At 39.2% G+C, this 22710-nt stretch overlaps 1 protein-coding gene across 3 annotated transcripts in view; it reads left to right on the top strand.

Moving 5' to 3' along the window:
- Positions 1-22710, top strand: part of CGNL1 (cingulin like 1) — a 114492-nt gene that overhangs the window by 79246 nt on the left and 12536 nt on the right. For all 3 annotated transcript variants that reach the window (XM_074966261.1, XM_074966260.1, XM_074966259.1), the window contains exons 11-15: positions 5326-5478; positions 6242-6412; positions 10316-10477; positions 11675-11764; positions 20230-20313. In XM_074966261.1, the coding sequence (XP_074822362.1) occupies positions 5326-5478; positions 6242-6412; positions 10316-10477; positions 11675-11764; positions 20230-20313 (660 nt within the window). The remainder of the gene's footprint in view (positions 1-5325; positions 5479-6241; positions 6413-10315; positions 10478-11674; positions 11765-20229; positions 20314-22710) is intronic.

The raw sequence follows: 22710 nt of genomic DNA, 5'->3' as shown, positions 1-22710 counted from the left end.
GCACAAGGTGAGTAAGCTTCTCTTTTACAAAGGGGGAGACAGCTGCAGGTAGTAGTAGTAGGCAGATGACTACAGACACTGTAGAGAGTTAGAAGGCTCCTGGAGGGCCCTGCATCAGCATGGGGGGAAGGAGAGAAATACCAGTGGGGAAGGCCTGTGGAGAAGGCCAAATCCAGGCAAGAGGTGCTGGGAGAGCAGGAAGACAGACCCTCAGGGAGGAAGGGCTGTGCCCACCTTGGGACTGAGGCAAAATACAACCTTTTTTAAGGAGAGGCAGACCCTCAAGGAGGAGGGGCGTGGCCCAGCTGAAACTGGGATGAAAACTGTAGGGTTGAGTTCTATTTTGAAAAACTTCATGCAGGACTTAATAAATTGAACCCCAGAAAGGGAATGTTTTGAATAGTTGGATTGTGTGGAGATTTAAAGGGGTCCTGCATAAAGGGGAAACTGAGGCAGGGGTCAGCAGAGCCATTCTTGGCAAGCAGGCGGTGATACAGGGCAGGCACACCCTTTAACAGGATATATCCTAGAGGAGCTACAAAGGGCACAAACCCAATTTTTCCTCCTTGCACATCACCTTTATGTGCATTATAAAAGCACTGGTGTTTCTAAAATATTAAATTGTAAAATTCACCTTTGAATCTAGACGCTAAGATTAAAGAGATTCTGTCAAGTAAATCATAGCTAAAATATAAGGGTTTTGTGTGTTGTTAGAAATGTTTCTTAAACACAAAAAAGTGGTCTTAATTTGAATTTCAACATTCCCATGTATGGTCTGCAACTCAAACTCTGCTCCACTGGAGCACAAACTACAAAGTGAACCTGACTACAGGTGGGCTATAAGACAAAAGGGAAACTTTCTTGACAAGTCTGTTTTCATGGTTCAATTAAATCTGAATTCAATGGAAAACATAATAAAACAAGAAAAAAATGTGAAAATTAAGTTAAGTTTTTTGAAATTGTGTCCATTTTAAGAATCTAATTTATTAACAGCACAGGTAAGGAACTTTTTGTTTTTAAAAATGTGATTTTTAATCTGACAATCTTTTAAATCAAATTAATAAATCAACACCCTGCTTTCAGGTACAGGTTCTCTTTTCACCGCTTGATTGGTTCCAAGTTGTTCAGCTAGTGCATTGTCAGTGTTGGTCTTCTGATGCCTGTCAGCTACCTTAGGCTTGGTCCATTAGAGCTTGTTATAGGGTGGTAAACTATTTTCATACATTTGTAATGCCCAGCAGAAAGAACATGACTTGGATCTATACTTAACCCAGTTACAACATATGTTGTTATTAGACCCCTGAATACTATATTTGTGAACATTAATTATCTTCTAATGGAATATGCTTTTATTTTAATTACAATTCCATTTACTGTATTTACTTGCTACCAACATTTAAATGAGCAATTGGTGTTTGATGTTTGTGTATGCGGGGGTGTGGGTTTTTTGCAAAACAATTCACAGAAAGAGAAGGTGTTATAAAGAACCCTACAAATATGTGTTTTCCACAAGTATCTTCAAAGGAGTGTTTGTGTGGCCATTTTGAAAGGGCTTGGAATGAGAGCCACCCATTCAGGGAGCAGAAACAGTGCCATCTGCTTAGGTGGACAATCTCGCATCACAAACAGAAAATTATGAATAGTGAATTCTTGAAGCAGTAGTTGTTGCAAATGGTTTGCGAGCAATCTGTGGGTGGGAAGTATGTTCAAAATGCCATTCAGCAAAGCTTTTTCAAATAACTAGCAAGGCAAACTCTGTTTGCAGATAATTAGCAAACACAAAGATGGGCCAAATTTGTTGAACTAACATTTTATTTTGAATGGTTTGCTTAGCTCTAGCTTGAGAATCATTTTTAGAACATGTCAGTTAATCCTGAGGAAGAGAAGTAGACTTCAGTGTTTCATCTCACTACTTGGCACAATGTCCTGTCCGTACTGCAGCACCACTGCAGCAGAACCATGCTTCATAGTTTTTGATTACAGTGGTAGCCAGCATAGTTTAGTGCTCCATTGTGAACAGGTCTTTAATTTACGTTCTTTTTTTTGTACATCACTTGAGCTGCAGCCTATTTCTAAAGAGAAAATATTAATAATGTGAAATGAATCCTATAGTAAGTTTTTTGGGGCAGGAACAATCTCTTTTTCTATGTGTGTGTATAGTGCCTGGAACAATGGGGTCCTAATTCCTGATTCTGTGCTTTCACAATACAAATAACTAATAATGGAGTAACACATCAAGAACCAATAGAAATCTACTGAATAAAGCTGTAACCATTACAGTAAACACAGCAAGATGCCATGCTTCTCCTTCCCAGATTCATATTCAAAATGGTTAAAGCTGCAAGACACTTCAAAGTGGTTATTGTGGGTACTTGGAATAAATAGCTTCACTCAAAGTAGATTCCATAGCTAGAATGATGTGAGCTTATTGCAGTTTTCAGCTACGGAAGCTCAGACAAATACTGATTTTTTTGTGCTAACCTCTGTAGTATGACTTTCATTTCTTAACCACTTTTCTGTATTCCAGCATTTTAGAAGCGAAACACATGCCAAAATTTCCCCAGGGTCTTATGCAGTCCCTGAGAACAGGAACTTCTAGGAGTTTCCTGAGAGCTATCTCAAAGAAAGCTGCTTATTCTTTCCATTACGCACCTTCATCACAGAACTCATAGGCTATTAAAAAAACCAACAGACACTAATTGTTCTAAATCCTTTGCCAACATTGCAAAACATAGCGTCATTTATACAGTACTTCAGGCGAACAGCTGATCCCACTCAAGTCAATGGAAGTTGTGCCACTGACTTCTAAGGGATCAGACTTTGGCCCTTTGGCTGTGGATGGAAGAACATGTAAAGTTCTTGTCTTGAGTTAACACTGCAGTGTATAGATAACTCAGATTACTCTTCTAGTGTTAGCTTCGCTTGAGTGAGAGCAGCTACACTGTGAAATATTAATTGGGCTACATATCTGATAAACACCAGCATACGGAATTATAAGGGATGCCAAGGACCTCAAAGGAGAGATTTTTTTTAAAGCATTTAACACTCTCTTTTCTTGTCCCATATGCAAACTACAGCTGTAATTAGGGTTTTAATTATAAAGTGCCCATGGAAGTGCTCACAAATGCCTTAAAATATATTTTCAAACATAATAAAGCAAACTACATAAATGCCAGATATAATATTAAAAAAAACATTGTCAAGTAAAAACTTGTACTTTGAAAAACCCCCTTTTATTTTGCAGATATTTAATTCTTAGCCCTTTTATAGTACATTTCATCCATAGAGCTCAAAGCTTTACAAAAGGATGTCAGTATCATTAGTGCACGCATATCCCCCCTCCCACCGGCCCCGGATGTGGGAACTGGGGCACAAAAAGGTCTAGTGATGTGCCTCAATTTATCCAGTAGGCCAACTGTAGAACTGGGAATAGAACCCAGGTCTTTTGAGCATAGATTTTAAAAAGTGACTCTTAAAATCTAAATTGTTTTTCACTATTTATGCTGTTTGCTTCATATTTATGTTTCTCCCAGTTTAGGCAATTAAAAGAGATGAGTTGGTTTCACTTTTCTGTATCATCTGTTTTTAGTTGATTTCAGTTTCTCATGCATGCACTAGCACAGGGGTTCTCAAACTGGGGGTCGTGACCCCTCAGGGGGTCACAAGGTTATTACATGCGGGGGGTCGCGAGCTGTCAGCCTCCACCCCCAAACCACGCTTTGCCTCCAGCATTTATAATAGTGTTAAATGCAAAAAAAAGTGTTTTTAATTTACAAGGGGGGGTCGCACTCATAGGTTTGTTGTGCGAAAGGGGTCACCAATACAAAAGTTTGAGAAACACTGCACTAGCACATGCTGTAATATTCGTGTTGCACATGCTTTAGGGGATTAATCACTAAATTGTGTCGTTATTGTTGAATTTGTTTTTTTAAATGTAATAGAAACATTTCAGTGAGTCTTCAGTCTGATAAAAGCAAGCCCTATGTAAACCCGATAGCTACCTTTTAGAAAAGCCAAATGACATGACAGTAAGAAAAAAAGAGAGAAGGTTATTAACAGTGCGCCACAACGGTTAAAACTGAAAATGCCTCTGAAGAAGTAAAGTTTTCAGATGTGTTGAAGTGTGAATGGAAGGACTGAGGAGGGCTCTCTAAGGAAAGCTGGTTCCTTGTCTTGGGGGCCACCACAGCCAAAGCTGCCATGATTCTCTGGTGGAATTCTAAAGGGTGGGGACCCCAAAGAGTTGAAACCCACCAACATGAGACTCATGGTCTCAAAATATAGCTGGGCTCCCCTCACTTCTATTAATGTCTTTAAACATCAAACAGGAGCAACTTAAGATCAATCCCTTCATCTTATATAGACAGCCAGTGAAAAATGGATGCAAGCTCTTAGCTTTGTGTCACTGATAATTTTGTGCCCAGTGTGACTTTTTATTAGGCATAGAATATATGGTTGAAGATACTGAACAAGTAGTTCTGACTGAAGTGGTGAATTTTTTGAACATCTATATTGGTCTTTTTGCATATTTGGTGTTCTGGAGCCCCTACCCCAGTATGTGACTATATAGTACAGTTCTGCATCTCATTTAAAACTGGGTGATCCTTAATGCATAAAGAGAAGCCTGGCTTCAACAGTAACGTAAAATGCTTTGATGAAGGGGTTATTTAACCTGGCAAGCTCTGCAGGAGAGGGACCCCTGTCTATTTCTGTTTGTACAGCACTTAAGACAATGATGCCTATTCCTGATTGGGCTTTTGGGTGGTATGGAAATATAATTTAAAACATTAATAACTAAACAGTTCTTTCACTCTTTTTTGGAAGAATTAAATCAATTCAAACACATTTCTTGAATGTTGAGGAAAGAAAAGGCAGTGCAAATGAAGGTGAAAGAGTATATTATTTAGAGAGACTTTCAGATAGAATAAACAAGAACAACAAAAGAAATATGAAACCTGAAATAAAATATTGAATTCTGTGGCAGAAGGTAAAATTTGCCAGGCACTGTGCAACTTCAGCTGACTATGGACGTTGCATGTAATAGAGCCAACAAGACAGACAGTCATAGGTCCTCAGAATTCTGCAGCGTTTCAGAAGTAGATGTTTATAAGTAAATATTACATGGCTGTATAATGTTTTATTTGTCGTAGACTGTCAAAGCTTGACTCAGCAACTTTCTTCCTTTTGATTTTGTGTTACAGCGTATTATGATTTTTATTGTTGTTGCTTCATGGGACATGTTTAGTGTATTACATCAAATTCCTTTGACTTCTCAGAGAGTTATGGCTGTCGTGTTTTATAGTGTAACTTTTCCATCCAATGCAGAAAAAATTCAGTCAGGTTATTCAGGAACAGCAACAGTTAACCGAACAGTTAAGAGATGAAACTAACCAGAAGGAACAATTAAAGAGGACAAAGAATGACATGGAAAATGAGCGATGGCAACTAGACAAGACTATTGAGAAGTTACACAAGGAGGTAAGGTTGAAGTTAAAAGAGGCTGTAGGAGATAAGATATCTAATGGAAAAATTCAAATAAACTGCCAAATTTCAAAGAAAAGAGCTTAAAAGGAGTGTAAATGAAAGTGAAATGTGAACTTTTGCTGTTAGTGTCTTTGACCTGGTGACTATCAATAAAAGCTTTCTGGACTGGAACAGTAGTTGGAACGATGCAATCTGAAAATACCATGGTAAAACACTCCTGTTTTGTTAAAATAAGATGCCATATTTGAGCTCTCTTCCATTATGTACAACAGACTAAGTCAGTCCTTGCTCAGCACAACCATCAGCTGGACTGCAGTGACTTGAAGCTGATTTCTCCAGCTGCTGCATTGTTGTATTAGTTTTGCATGTATGAGTACACTGCTTAGTTTTGGTACGATAAAGTATTCAGTGATGGCTTCATAGAATAAATTCTAATTTGTACAGGTTTAAATACAAGACACCTGTAAATGCCGCTGGCAGAAATAGGATGGTCTGGGAAATGTGTATTTCCACACATTTTAGAAACACTATTTTAGAGTTGCATATTTTCAAACTGGTGCATAGAAATTCAGCTGGACATATACACCATTTTGAAAATGTTCGCTACACAGTGAATTATGTTCTTAATGTAACATAGGAGAGACTGCAGTTAAGAAGAAAAATATTCCTCTGTAGTACTAACGAAGACAGATTCCCTTCTAGCATTGCTTTACTTGTGGGGAATTTTATGTTTGTTTGTTTGTTTGTTTTTTGCCAGATGGCTGAAATTGTAGAAGTGTCCCGGTCATCCACTCTGGAGCTTCAGAACCAGCTTGATGAGTACAAAGAGAAAAATCGCAGGGAACTTGCAGAAATGCAGAGACAATTAAAAGACAAAAATCTTGAGTTAGAAAAATCACGCCTGACAACCATGAAAATGCAGGATGAGGTACTGGCTCATAAGCTGAATGACATGTTTAACCTTTGACCTAGAATCCTCCTCAGACAATTTTCAGGACAAAGAATCTTTGCTATCATGCGCTTGTGCACTTAATCACCATGCTTTTGTGTTTGATTCTCCAGGATGATCATCAGGGTGGTGCTTCTACAAGGGCAATGGGGTTTACTGGATACAATAGATAAATGCAAAGGGTGTTTGAGGAATTTATCAAAATGCTATGTAAAGTTTCTGCTGAAGTTCTTTTGCTCTTTTAATGTTGGTTGCTGAAGAGAGAGTTGGGAATTTTGAAATAGCCTTGAATCAGAAAAAGATGGAAGTTTATTATTTTTTAAAAAATACAACAAGACAGCCTGGCTTTAGCTTTTTAAAGAAATTGTCATGGATGTTTGAGATGTTTCAGATTTAAATGACAAAGTTATTTGTGCAGCCCAGAATCAGCCACAGCCTTGAAGTCTCTGCCTTTTAATTATGTAAATCCTACCATAAAATCAGTCCGGCCTCTTTCAAGTTCTAAATACACTTGTTCAGTATTTGGAAAAGCTTTGAGAATGAACAGTCCATGGATGTCCTCAGTATAAAATATATTTTAAGAGTTTGAACTTCCAAGGCAGAACTTCCAATTTTTTTCTTTCTCTTTGCACTAGAGTGTAAGTTAATAGAAAAAATATAACACAAAAAGGTTAGTTTGAAGAATTGTTGCTGTACATTCTTCTCTCTTCTTTCCTTCCATATTCTTTCCACTCAGCGAAGCGTGGTTTATGTAAAGAACTGAAGAGTCACAATGACATTTGGAAGATAGAGAGATCATCAGTGTAACTTGGAATAAACTCTTCAAAGCAATCAATATCCGTACTGAAAGATGCTGTATTTTTGTTATTCGCATGTTGGTTATAACTATTACTGAAACTCTTTTTTTAAAAGTCATCTGCTGTAACTGCAAGCAGTCCACACCTTCTTATGTTAAAAAAAACTCCAGGCCCCCAACAAAAAACCCAACCTTATATTATTCTACAAAAAGACTGTGTTAATTTTGTTTTAAACTGTGTCACTATAGACTGACTGTAGAGTGCTGCGTTATATTTCTATAAGTGAGTGTAAATTGTTAGGGCATGAAATGTTTTATTGTATAGCTAGCTACACAAGATACAGCATAATGCTGAAATTATAGGAGAAGCTCCTCTCAGAAGAAGCCTCCGTATAATAGGTTTTATATTTAAAAAAACCAAACTTCAGAACAATCAGATGTGTGTCTCTCTCTCTCATTTTTTTTTGTGTTGAGTGAGAGGTACAAATAAGCCTTTCATTCAGTGAAATAGGTATGTTGGCCATTCCGTTCCTTGTAGACAAGAATTCATATAGCGCTTGGCATCCTTTTTGAGAGTCTCATCAGAAAGGCTGAGGACTGACTGAGCATGGAGACTAAATTATCCTCTCGCTCATATCCTCTCGCTCCAAATCAGTTTTGAGGTCTGTGGATAAGGCAGTATGCGAATTCTTTCATTACTGTTGCCCATGCTGTAGTTGGAGACATAAAACATTGGATTCTAGGGATGTCAATCCTGTGAAACACTGTCACATTCCGGGGTGCAATCCAGACCAGTGAGAGGTTGTGTCACTGTCTGCTCCATAACCTTGGATGCCTCACAATGTTTTGCTGTTGAAGCTCCCAACCTGGGCTGCTCACAAATGATCTTCCAGCGTGTAGGTCCATGTATAGTTGCAGCCCTGGTCCAGCAGCACTCCCTGTCCCGAATTTTCCCAAATTCTTCAATATCCAGTCCGCTCCTGGACAGTTCAGATACTAATGTTCATTTCTCCTGTACGGAGTCAATATTCAACGGTTTGTTCCTTTAACTGGAGTTACCAAAAAATTCAGTTTAAACACAGCGCTGGATTGATTTAAAAAATAAAACACCATTTATTAACACAAAAAGATAGGATTTTAAGTGAATTCAAACATAAGAAATAGCTAGAAATGGTTACAAGCAAATAAAAGTGAAAATGCGCATCTAAAAGTCCAAAACTTAATCTAGCAAGTTTTGGTTCAAGGCTTTGTTCAAGGTGGCTTTTCTCACCCACAGTCTTCCAGGATCATGATGACTGACCCTTTCTTTGGTCAGGATCTCTCCCAGAGGCCCAAATATGCTGGTGCCTTTGTCATCTCAGGTGAAAGAGAGAGAACTTGGGGTTCTCACCCCTTTCTTTTATAGTCCAGTGGATGTTTGAAGTGGATTCTTCCGCAGGTTACCCTTCAAAGTAAAGTTTATTCAAGCAGTAAAGAAGGTGACAGGTGAAGGAGGACTCCATGCTTTTTCTTCCCCTAGGTGTGTGTGCTGAAATCCAAATTGTTCTGTTTCCTGCCATCTCCTCCCCCTGCTCTCTTGCCAGCCCTGTTTACTATTTATATGTAAATTGTGGTGAATGCACATTCCTTTGTTTAGAATAGGCCTGTTTGACAACTTTTGCCTAGGCAGGGCTGTCTTGTTTTGAACATGTGCTAATAACATTACACAGGGGGATTTCATAACTTTACTTATAATGTTGCTACATACATTTCCCCATGATATCATTGACCAGTGAGTCATGAGTTTTCAAAGGATACCTCACAAGGCATATTTTGTACAAAGATTATTACAGTCGTGTGTTGGGTGTGAATACAGGGGTGCTTAGTGTCACACACTGGCATATAGCACACTGCATATTGAATGCTTCCAATTGGTATGCAGATAACTATCTTAGTAGCACAGTAAAATGTATGGCCTGTAATTATCCAGCCTTCTCTCATTTGGCCTTTCCAACAGGAAAATAGCTCTGTAAATAATCTATAACCTGGTAATGCTCCATCACTGAGCTAAGAGCTTCGTGCTAACTATACCTTTTAATGGGACTGTGTAAGCTTAAGTGAGAGAATGTAATGAAACACAGAACACAGTTAGGAGAGAAAACCCTCCTCAAGAGATGGACCTCTTACTATATATGTATGGGGCTATAGCAAGGGTGGCCAACCTGAGCCTGAGAAGGAGCCAGAATTTACCAATGTACATTTCCAAAGAGCCACAGTAATACATCAGCAGCCCTCATCAGCATCCTCCTGCCTCCCCCCCCCCCCCCCCAAGCTTCCCACGCACCGGCAGCCCCACCGATCAGCACCTTCCCCTCCCAATCATCTGTTTTGTGGTGTGCATGAGGCTCTGGGCGGGGGAGCGAGGGCACGGCAGGATCAGGTGAGGGGGCAGGAAGGGGTGGAGTGGGGCAGGGCCTGTGGCAGAGCCCGGGGTTGAGCAGTGAGCACATTGGAAAGTTGGCGCCTGTAGCTCCAGCCCCAGAGTTGGTGCCTATAGAAAGAGCCGCATATTAACTTCTGAAGAGCCGCATGTGGCTGCGGAGCCACAGGCTGGCTACCCCTGGGATATAGTTTAATATATACAATAGTAATTATACCATAAATATAATATTGCCGTCAAAGTGCCTTAGTGCCAGAGCAAGGGGCATATGAAAGCATCAATAAACTGTAGTGATGGTAAGAAAAGCAAATAAACCTGATGGAAAGAGTTACCAGAGACATAATCATCCACAAAGCTGTAGGACAATTGGCTAAGAAAAAGAGAATTAAGTTAAAAATCCAATTTGTATTATTACTACAGTGAAACCTGTACGCGGAAGGGTATTTTCATATCAAAGAACTCTGATCCAAAGTTATTTACTTGGTGCCATCTTGTGGATGAAATAAAAATTACTCTACTAAGCACATAGTACTGTACTACCTACTTCCTCTCATCCTGGTTTTTAAGAACTTGTTTTTAAAGTCTTAGCAGAAGTGTAGCCCATTTACTGACATTACTGTTACAAAGAAATGTACTATAAATTGTGCCACCTGCGTTCTTGTTTCAGATGCGTCTTATGGAAGAGGATTTACGGGGCAACCAGAGAGCCCAGGATGAGGCAATTACAAAAACTCAGCTGCTGGAACAGACTGTGAAAGGCTTGGAATATGAACTGGAAGCCAAAAATCACTTGAAAAGTGATCGGGCGAGACAAATGAAACTAATGGAGGTAAAAGGAGCTTTTGGATGAGGGGTTCTTTGGATGCTCGGTGCTTATGTATAGTACATTTTTTGCTAGAGATGATTGGAAACGCTTAATTTTTTTACTGTGGCTGTGCTTTGGAAGCAACAACCTAATCTGATCTCATCTGATGGAAAAATCAAAGTTAGGGCAGTGGTAATGCAAGAACTATTTTGGCATCTCCCAAAGGTAAGCATTCAGCACATCTAATAGGGCGTATTATGTTCTGAATGGTAGTTATTTTGAGAGCTCTTTCAATACTTTCCTTTCTTTTTCTCATGTGACAAATGGAAGTTCTTACCAGTTACCTCTGTCGTTCTCCTTAATTCATCAGGCATGAAAATCAGAAAGTTTTAACTCCTAGGCACTTAAAACCTGATCCACTCCCAATGAAATCAGTGTGAGTCTTTGCATTATCTTCAGTGGGCACGGGCACCGAATTAGGCCCTCATCTTGCTTTTGTAAATGGCCTCTTTATATAGCTGTGAACAAATTAAAATTAATTTCTAATTTCTAAAGAAAACCCTCTGTTGTAGCACCTCTAGAGTATTTCTAGAAATAATATTATTGTTAAATTGTTTAATATTATATATCTGCAATTTCTTATGCTCATAGAATTACTGCAAGTGTCCCTGACCAATGAATATTTAATAATAGGTTATTGGAAACTGAATAAATTGTAAAAAGCATTTTTGCATAATTCAGCTTGTAATAGGCTTGCAATGTTCCTTCCCAGTGGAATTTCTCAGACACTTTTTTCAGTTTATTCAATTTGTTACTGCAGTAAAAAGAGAAATCATGTTCAAACTGGAAGCTAGCTATTGAACAGCACTGAAGAAAGCTGTGTTCTGAAGTTGCGCTGAAGTTTCTTTGTTTTAAATAATGAAGTTAATAGCAAACATACTATTAAACTCTTGTCGGCTTTTCTAGTACAATACAGATACTTTTTCCTGAGTTCTCTGCAAATTGTCACAGGGGCTGCACTTTTCAAACATCTCTCTGCCATGTTACTTACGTATGTAAGTACGTACATACATACATACCTATGAGTGTGTGTGTGTGTGTGTATATATATATATATCTTCTGACAACTCAAGCCCTTGCAGTCCTAAAGAGAAATGCTCAGTAGCGTTGTAAAGAGGATGAAGGCTTAATCCATTGAACTACTTTTCTTTTTTCATTTAGGACAAAATGTCCCAGTTGGAACTGGAGCTTGATGAAGAAAGAAACAATTCGGATTTGTTGTCTGAAAGGATTAGTAGGTGCAGAGAACAGGTACTTGACCAGTGAACAAAGTTTACTTTGCCCAACCGTAATGTTGTGATGAGGAAGAAGAGGGTCACAAATAACATTAATACATTAAATATCAGTCTTCAAGTTAGATGCTCATTGTATTGCATGCAAGCCAGATAGTAATTATGTTCAACAACAATAGAGCTTTCAATGCAAGAATCTCTTAGTCTCTTATGAATATTAATGAATTTAGTTTCACAACACCCTTGAGATAAGTAGTAGTATTTCCCATTTTACACAGGGGAAAACTGAAACAATGAGTTTTAGTTTCCTAGTTCATCTATGAAGTCTGCCAGAACCATGGATAGAACCTTGATCTTCTGACTTCCGTTCATGTTTTCTAACCCCAAAACCATCTTTCCTTCAGCAGTACACACACTTTGTTACACCTGTCCTGTGGAGCAGATAGTATATCGTGTTAGACTGTCATACACAGCAAACAGAAATTGGCTTACGCCACAAAATTCTTACATAGTTTTCAAACTTTTCACAAACTTCTGGATTGTTCAGATTTGGTTGGTTAAGCCAGTTACAAAGATATAGATGATATGTGAAATTCTGATCTGCTTTTCAGACAACATGCATATCACAGCCATTTGAATGTGGTGTTATGTTCATTCCATTTTTAGATGTTAGTTTCAAAATGGTAAGTAGTTACAGTGGGGTAGAGCTTTTTATTTATGGTTTACACTAAACAGATTACCTATCAATACTGTGCTTTATTTTATTGGAATTAGTTGTGCAATGAATTATGAATGAGACAACTTATTTATTACACACACAGACAGATTTTCAAAGAAATCCTCTAAAATTCCAGATGCAATTTGTCTGTCATTTTTTTGCAGGCATAATAATTCCTGGCCTGGGTTTTTGTGCATGCAAGAAATTTACCTGTGTGCACAAACTGCATGTATGCCCACAAACTAGGTAGACAGACATCATACAGCTTGCACACAAGTCTGAGTTTTAGTCAATCAAATGCTTGGCTATAAAAAAGTGTAATTTTGCAAAACAATAATTTTGAAAAGCTGGGTTGAAGCCATTCTGAAAATTTCCCCCAAAGTTTAGAAATAACACTAAGGCTGTAAAATCTAAAAAGCAAGAAAAAGTTAAATCATAATTCTAGCCTTTACATATGTCATGCCAATGGCAGCAGGTGAAGTAAGAATAAATTGCTTTGCTTTTATTGACTTACCATTATCTTGACAGAGGGCTACATTTGAGGAAGGCAGTGTGGCCTAGCACAGAAAGCACTGAACTGAGACTCAGGAGACCTGGCCCTTATTCCCAGCTCTGCCACTGGCCTGCTGGTTAACCTTGGGCAAATCACTTCAACACTCTGTGCCTCAGTTTCTCGGTCTGTAAAATGGGGATAATGATACTGCCCTTACGTGTAAAGCACCTGAAATCTACTGATGAAAATTGCTATATAAGAACTGGGCATTATTATTATTATTTATTTATTATTTTTTACCAAGGCCATCCCTAGGGGGATGCAGGGCCCTGGACATGGGCGCCGAGTTTCTATCTCTGTCCAGGCCCCTTCCCCACTCCACCCCTTCCCCCAAGGCCCCACCTCTGCTATCCCTCTTGCCTGCCCAGTTCCACCCCCCCCCCCCAAGCATGCTGCACCCTCACTCCTCTCCCCTTACCCCCAGCGCCTCCAGACATGGCGAAACAGCTGATCGGTGGTGGGCACTGATTGGCGGGGCCCACCGGTGGGCAGGAGATGCTGGGGGGGAGGGGAAGGTTGGGGCCCCATCCCCACTCCATCCCTTCCCCCAAAGCCCCACCCCTGCCCACCCACCTCCTCACGAAGTGCGGGACTCCACAAAGCGTGGGGCCTGGGGTGGTCGCCCCGATTTGTCATACCCTCGGGACGGCTCTGATTATTTAAGTACCTCAGTGTGGAGTTTCCTTGAAATCATGGAGACTACTTGCAGAGTCAGATACTGCTCAGTGGAATACATATAATATTGTTTTAATTTCTTTTGATTTCTAAGGAAAAGACTTGTTGAGATTGGAGTAGCTTCAATGTCAGTGGGAGAGACAGGCAATAAAATCCTGCTTTCCATGTCTTTTCAGTGAAATAGTATCTCCCACTGAGATAGCTGAAGTGCCTTAAAATGAATTAAGCCTCAAACTGGTTTTGTGTGTCCTTGAAACCGCACTGCATCCTGTTAGTAATTTGTTGGGCCTAAGGTTTCTCAGACTCTTATTGGATTTCGGTAGTGTCTTTTTATTATTATTTCACTGAGATCGTACAGGCTCAGAATCAGTGTGTGTGAGATGCTCTCATTATCTGCAGTGATTAAGAATGTAAAGGACCCATTATAATATGTAATCATGTCATTGTTTAATTAGGAAGCTTTGAATGCTGGAGTCCATGCATGTGCTGCAAGTCTGTGCTGAAACAACCTTAGCCAAATCTGCATTAGTGGGCACTTCAGTAATTTAATTTAGTAGCTAAATGGAAACCTAAAATACAGATGGGTAACTAGAATGTCACATAACAGGCAAAAGTGTTTGTGTTGAGATCCAGAGTTTCTCATTTCACGCATGAGTTACAAAGGTTGTTTTATTTTGAGTTTATGTCATAGTGGGCTAAGTTGTCAATACTGAAGAGTATTTCAGGGTCTGCTAAGCATCTATAATGACGTGAGAAATGATAATGGATTTGTTCTGGTAATATCTGTGGTCTGTAAATGTCCTTTTTATTATGAATGTGTTATCTTAATATGCTGATAATGAAGACTAATATTCCAGTGTATAGTAAAAACACATTAAAATGACTGGTTAACTTTTATCTCAAGTTAAACAGTTAAATAAACATTGTCAAGTTTAACAGGTCAAAAATTTCACTTGCAATTAAAATTTATCTCACCATCTTTTTTATTTCAATAATGCCCTGAATCTGAGATAGGGCTGCAGAAGACACTGATTATTCTCTATCCTCCACCCCTACCTCAACTCAAGATTGCAACAGAGTGAAATCTCAGTTTCTTAGCTTGGTCACCTACTCATAACAAATATCTAGCTGCCACTTCAGAGATGCATGTGATGCAAGCATGTCACATTGTCTTGCTACTCTGCTGTGTGAGCACTGAAACACACAGGAATTCTGTTCTTTAGTCACAATCTGCCTGCATGTACACAAGATGGGAATGTGCTTGTGTGCAATGCGTTAAGTGATCTCTATCCACTTCCCAATGGGCAAATATCTCGGTTGCTAAAACCTCCTCCATATGTGGCACTAACTTGGCACAATTCGTGTTGGTTTCATGGAAGAGGTCAAAGATTTGAATGAGCATGAGCACAGAACTACCCTGCAGCCCCTCAAGGTGACCCCTCTGGTTCAGAAATGAGGGATCTCAGCCGATCAGTGAGGAAATGCTTGCACATTATACTCCTGGGGTAATTCTATGCCTAAAAATTCTGTGCACAATATTTTAAAATTCTGCATATTTTATTTGTCAAAATAGCACAATATAATCAGGCTGGTTTCAATTATTTTGGTAATTTATTGCAAAATACATGTCAGCAAGTATGTCTGTAATAATACAGACAACAACAAAAATGTCAGGAAATGTGTTCTGACAAACAGATTCCTTACTAGGCATATTAATACAGAACTTTCAGTAATAATTCATTTAAACTACAATACAGAAACTTATTTCCCACACCTCTCAGAAGCCGTGTAAAGGCTTGGGGGAGTCAGGGTAATGGAGGACCTGAAGGGAGCGAAGTGATTGTTGGGAAGGAGCCTGGAAGTGAACCTGGAGGGTTGTTGGATGTGGATGGGAGAAGTATGGAACAGTTTCTTTATGGGGGAGCGGGTCGTTAGGGAGTTGAGGAACCTCCCCCGTGCACACCCTGGCATACCCCTAGCCTCTCCTATTTAGGCAGGCACTTCTGCCCCTGTCCCTGTGTATCCTTGCACCCCCCACTCAGTCTCCCTCTCCCCTCTGTCCCCTTGTGGCCCTGCATCCTCACTCCCATTCAATTCCTGGCTCAGTGCTGTCCCCCCACTAGCTCCTGGGCTCCTGCCCCACTCTCTCCCCCCCACCCACAAGCCCTTCTGATCCCCAGTCTATGTGACTCCCGCAGCAACCCCATGTGCTCTGCTTTGTGCCCTGCTTTGTCCATCCCCCCCATATCGTCTGTCTCCACACCTGCCTCTGTCCACAATTACCCTGATGATAGGCTTACAGCGTTATGTTTATGACAGTCAGTATGTTGTATGCTGTTCTCCCTTCTTTCATCTGCCTTTTATCTTCTAGGTTGTAAACTCTTCCAAGTAGGGACTGTCTTTTAGTATGTGATTCTATAGAACCTGGTGCAGTGGTGGCTGCCTCTAGTTGAGAGTTTTTGGGAGCACCACAATACAACTAATAAGTGTGTGTGGAAATGGTTTCTTTAGTTGTTATATGGACTTAATATCAGCCCTCCATAAAAATTTGATTTGGAGTAACTTCAGATTGTTGAAGAGGTTTATTTTTCCTGAACTGGATCAACCATACACCATCAATTTCTACTATGAATCCTGAATATGACAAATTGTACCTTCAGAGAAGATCCATTTCCTGTGCAAAATACATGCAGTTACCAGAAATAACTGAAAGGAATACTTGAGCTCAAAGTATTGGATCACTGCAAAGTAGAAATGTTATCTTGGTTAGTCTGCATAGACTCGCACTACCAGTATCAGTTTCTCAAAGGATTAAAAGCTAAAATGTTTGTTCATTAATTTGAAAAGCAAATGATAGGCCTGAATCCAAACTCCTCTTCCAAAGAGCTCCAAACCTTGGGGAACTTTGCATTCAGACATTACTTTCATGGCTGGGCCTAACTAAAACCTGATCTGAACAGCTTTGAGTATTGGGGAACATAGGATCAGGATACAAATGTTATGGATCTGGCCCATCTTGCATTTTTATCTGTGATAAAGTGCTACTAATTATGTTAAAAGTAAAGACTTTACCAAACACAAGAGGGAGGAGGGAGCAGTCCTGCTGCCTTTTGAAGTCAAGGGGAGGAGGATAGGGCCCAAAGATTTTAGTATACAGCATTTTTGTCAGCAAAGAAAGGAAATTATTTGGGCTACTTTGTTTCTGCTAACATAATGGAAACACGTTTGACATGGCTTCACCAATCTTTGTGCACACACACAAAAAATACAAACATGAATCTATTGATATCAGAGTGGTTTCCAGTAACCGTGAGAGTGAGCCCAGTTTCCATGGCAGTGGCAGAGTAAATCTGGGAGGATAAAGTTGCATAGGCTGTGTCCTTCACTTCCTTTTGGTAGAATAGTCCCAATGGATTGCTGTACACCTGCTCCTTAGTTGGCATCAGGTGTGCAAAGCTAGTAAGTGAAAATGTAGAAATGGAAGTTTCTTTTCAATGATGGATGACAATTTTTATTAGCTGTCTTAGCTGTCTTTGTTTGTTGTTGTTGAGTCAGCTGCTTGAGAACTGTACATGTACAGTAGGTTAATATACATTTTTTTCACTTTTCCTTGCTCATGAAATGTAGGCTTTGTACTCAGTGGGAGATGGCAAACAATGGTGATAGCATCTAAAAGGTTATTAGAAATCAAATTACTTTTCACTAACCTCAAACTCCACAGCTGCTTCTAATCCTAAAGCTGGCACTAATTGCTGTTATGTTTAATACAGCTTTGTAGAATCTGATACTATTACTTCTTACAATGCTTTCTTTTTAGCTTTCTCTAAATCCAGCTGTGATAACTGTTGCCTTTAGCTGCACAGTTAGTTTATGCTTTTAATGTAATTAGAATATATTATATATGTTTAAAAAGGTAGAATCTGAGCACAAAGCACTGCATGCTACAGACCTACAGTAAATTTTAACTGCTGTGTTGTCTTTCAGAGCACAATTTTCGGGGTATTGTTTTTCCTTTGCATTTAGTGTTGTGTATTTGTTAATGATAAGTACAGGGGGACAACCGGGAGCTGGTCTACAACAGGATTTGCACCCTGTTGTTCCTCTTCTTATGGTAATTTGTGTGTAATTCCTGCTTGGGGTCCACTCTAATCAGACTGTATTCTTCTCCTCTCCCTTTCTTTTTTGTGACACTACTTTTACTATGAAACATCAAGCAGCCGCAGAAATTATCTTGGCGATATAATAATCATCCTTTAAATACTTCCCTAATTTAAGATCTGGTGATGGTTGTGCACAGTTGTTTGTCATGGCCTCTGAGCACAGTAAGAGCACAATAGTGCTTTAGTGTGTGGAGCTACATTGTGGCCCATTAAACAAGTTAGAATATCTAACAAAAACCCTTTCTCTAGTTAACAGTTGCGTTTTTAATTAGTCACTCATTTTACTTCAGATCTTGCTTTATTTTCCTGTGCCTATTTGCATCACTGAAGCAATTATAGCAGAATGAATAATTTCTTCATAACCCTGACAACAGGGCTTTTTCCTTTTATGTTAACAAGTGGATAGATGATCTACTAACAAGGTTTTTCGCAGGAGTGGGTGGGTGAGATTCTGTGGACTACGTTGTGCAGGAGGTCGGACTAGATGATCATAATGGTCCCTTCTGACCTTAGTATCTATGAATCTATGATGTAAACATAGGTGCTGAAACTATGGGTGCTGGGGGTGCAACCCTGGCTTGAAGTGGTTTCCATCATATATCGGATTTACAGTTTGGTTCAATGGCTCTCAGCACCCCCGGATTTAAAGATCAGGAATGGTGATATACACAATGATCATACACATTTGTGCATCAAAACAAACTTTAAGAAAGCTTTGCAACTCACTCTCAGAGCCATCCCTCGGGTACGGTGAATCAGGGTGACCGCTCGAGGCACCGCGCTTTGAGGGACACCGTTGGCTGGTGTGATTGGCTGGCAATCAGTCTCGGAAGTGATGGATTCGTCACTTCCGTCCCGGGTCCTGCACCCCCCTAGGGACGGCCCTGCTCACTCCGTTTAGTCATCCTTTTGTGGGGGCATTAAAATTACTCCTAATGTTAGGCTGAGGATCTTTTTGAAATCCCTAGTTAACCTAGATACTCCTGTGTCATCTTGAATTTTTTGGGGGCTTATAACTGCCTCCTTAAAGATATCTTCATAAAGCATAAAAGGGTAAAGTACTAAAACAATCTTTCATTAAATCTTAACTGAGCAAATGTTTGTTTATTGTATTTAAAGAAGGGGAAAAACCACCCCCGAGGTATTATTGCACCTCCAGGCCTATAGGCAACAATTAGTTCCATAAGAACTCCATTTAGCTGTTGCCAGAATGGAGCCATGTGCTAACATTTTTAGTCCAGTAACTAATATGACCTTAGTGTTCAGGAATGTCTCTGCTGTTGTGAAATGCCACTTGGATAAAACACGTACAACTGCATGCAATTCCATTGCTGTTTGTATTTATATAAAACTTATAGGAACAACTTAAATGACCACTTTTCAACGTGTGATTAGTTAAAGATATGATTTTTAAGGTGATAATTTGGTGAAAGTGACCCAGGATAAACTGTTCTATATGTGCTGCTTGTTTAACCGTCACAGTCTCCACATTGTTTATTTCATTTGTATGTAAGATTCCCTGATGGCTACATAAAGGTTTTTGTAAGATAACTCTGTTACAGATTTATTTGAAGTGAAAGTTAGTTAGTATGTTTACTCAGCCTGAGTTAATACATAACTATAGTAGTTTAGAAAACAGAGTCGACGTGGGGAGGAGTATGCGGGGTCACGTGCCCCCTAAATTTGCTGCTTGGCTTGGACTGAGTATGCTCAGTAACATTGCTGAAGCCAGCTGCCCTCACTCTGCCCCCCCCTCCCGCCCATCAGTAGGCATGGGTCGACTCTGGGGGAAAATAGAGTGGTCACTACTGAAAGCTTCACAAAAGTCTTCACAAGAACTGTAATTGGTGCTATCATGGTATTCAATGTATCCCCTAGACGATATTCTTTACACTAGGTACTATCTAGGATATAGCATAAATACTGTAAATACATGAACTACTTGCAAAGGCATTTGTAATGATTTTGATGGCAACCCCAGAAGGAGCAGGGGCAGAAGGGAATTTGGGCATCACTGCCTTGTTGCACTGATATGGCTATAGCTCAGTAACGGCTCCCATATTGGTTTTCTTCTAAGGGTGAAGTTGTATGGTTCCCAGCAGCTGTTATATTTCTTTGATCTTCACAAGGATTTTCCAGTGGAAACAAGTACTCAGATAAAACAGAGGAATGGTATAGCCCTATATTAATTCTTTATTGATAGGGGTGTTTTATCAGCTGAAGTATGGAAGGTGTCAGTCTTTTTTGTCCAGAGTTGTAGTTGTAACAGCTATTCAATATGCCACTTATGGAAAGGGGAATTTCATACTTCTGAATAAATAAATAATATAGATGCTGAATCACTGAACTGAAGTTTCTGGCTTTTCTTTTTATAATAGATTGAACAAATGAGGAATGAACTACTTCAAGAAAGAGCTACAAGACAAGATTTGGAGTGTGACAAGATTTCATTGGAAAGACAGGTAACGGTTGCAGCCATACCACCTCAATGTGTGATCCCTACAAATCTCACAAGCTGAGCACGGTCATGGTAGATTCATGCCTTGATTGGAAGCATTCAAGTGGCATCTGAGGGCTGTGGGCAGTAGTGCTGGTGATTCACTCGTTTATGTGACCTCAGCTTAGTGAGCTTGATGTACCTACCATCTTTAGAAGAGATAAGATGAAAGTGAGTTTCTGACCACTTGTCAATAAAGATCCCAAGGCAAGTTTCATAAGAGTAAAGATATTGTTCCCATTATTCTGGCTGAATTTCAACTCTGTAATTACATTCTTCATCACTGATTTCCCCTGCAGTTTCAATTAAATACATTTGTCACTTTTATTTCCTAACCCACTGTACTGTACAGTGCTCTGTAGTTTTATCAGCTCCTATTTTCATCTCGGAGATGGCAGTATTTCAGTGATGGGGAAGGAATCCCTATACCGTATACAGTCTGTCTATATGTTTTGGGATGAAAGACATTATAAATAATAAATATAACAATTGTTTTTGTACAATTATTAGTTTCAGAAAAATGAACTACCAATTATATTGATTGGTTTTAAGACTAATGTAGGGAAAACGCAGTAAAATGTCAAAAATACTGTCAACTAGCCTAGATCTAAAACCTTCATCAGATTTTGAGGGAGAAATCTTCCAAACTCTAAATACAATTTTAGAGGCCTGCATACCATTACCAAAATAATAATTTTAAGCAGTCACAGTTTTGCTCTGATATTTGCTTTTGCAGAAATAATAACAATACTCCAGAAAAGTAGCATTCTTGTGAAATAAAAAGAACTGTTACCTTCTGTTCCCTAAATTTTTATCTTATACAATGGGAAGTATTTTAAAATTATTTGATAATGTCTGTGAAACAGTTATCATGCTCTCCCTTGCAGACAGATAATCTTCCATTTTTATTGTGCCTTTCATCCTGGTGGGTTACAAAGCAATTTACAGACAGACATATGCTTGGAACTGCTGACACACAGCCCCCACTGTGGTCGAACAAATCAAGTATTATTTAACAGGACCGCTTGATTGTTTAGGATAAAAGAAGATGAACAATACTTTATCCACTTGCAATAAAAGAGGTATTTAGATAGGTAGAATGTAACTACCAGAATTAGATCGGGGCAGGATTCCAAAGTTCATGCCCATAGTCTTACAAAAAGTGCGATGGAACCGTTTCACCCCATTTTAGAGCCTGATCCTGCAATGCTGACTCATCTGAGTCAGCCATGGCAACGTAATGCTAGACATCACCTCAGTAATGAGTTTAAAGGAAAGAGTGCCGCCTACTGATAAATCAGGAGTTGGGTTTTCCCCATAGATCCTCCAGTTACAGGCTGATTTATCCCACTATAGCCCAGTAAATTATAACTTAAGAGAGTTGAGAAGTTCACATCTTGAGGTAACATAACTCAAAACTTTTTTTTCCAATATTATCCTACTCTTCATATAAGCTTCTCACTGCTACTTGATTTTTAACTTTCTTTTGTAATGATTGAGGGGCTCTTTAAGAGAACTTTGACATAAGTTTATTAAGTTGAAACTTTAAAAATGTTACGCATGTGTCTTAAATGAACACTGTCTGTACATTTTCATGCAAACAATGTACTAGAGTATAACTTCAGTCTCTTGCTGATTGGTGTATTTTGAAACTCATAAAACCATACTCGGTGTCATAGCTTCTACTTGTTATATGCAGTGTTGCTGTAGCTGTGTCAGTCCCAGGATATTAGAGAGTCAAGATGGGTGAGGTAATATCCTTTGTTGGACCAACTTCTGTTGCTGAGAGAGACAAGCTTCAAAAGCTTAAAAGATATTACCTCACCCACTGTGTTTCTCTGATAGCTTCTAATTGTACGTTTATTTTATACTGCTGATGGTAGAGAGTCTGTTTTTTAAGAGATCAGAGATTTCCCTATGGCATCGCATGGCGAGTAATGGATTGTTAAAGTGAGAGAAGATACATAAATCTATGGAGAGTTTCTAGTGACCACATGATAACTTAGAATGAAACTTGAGTGACTTATCTCTCACGACTGATTATATACTTTTTTAAATGTGCGGGTCCTAGGAGGGAAAAGGAAACCTCATTGAAAACCTAGATGAACTTCTTTTGATTAAAAAGTCTTCTGTTTTCCTTGAAGTTAGTTAATATGTATCTGAGTCCGCTTATGGATTGTTCGGAATATAATGATCTGGCATATGAATATAATACAGTGACTTGTCTTTTAGTTTACTGTGCAGTATTTTTCATCATGCATATTATAGTTGAGATGCAAAAATAACAATAGACTGTAGATTGTACCACAAATATGATAAATCACAGCATCATAGAAATGTAGGGCTGGAAGGGACCTCAAGA

This window comes from Natator depressus, chromosome 10 (genome assembly GCF_965152275.1).
Source record: "Natator depressus isolate rNatDep1 chromosome 10, rNatDep2.hap1, whole genome shotgun sequence".
Classification (NCBI taxonomy): Eukaryota; Metazoa; Chordata; order Testudines; family Cheloniidae; genus Natator; species Natator depressus.
This window is presented reverse-complemented; position numbering and strand designations above follow the sequence as displayed.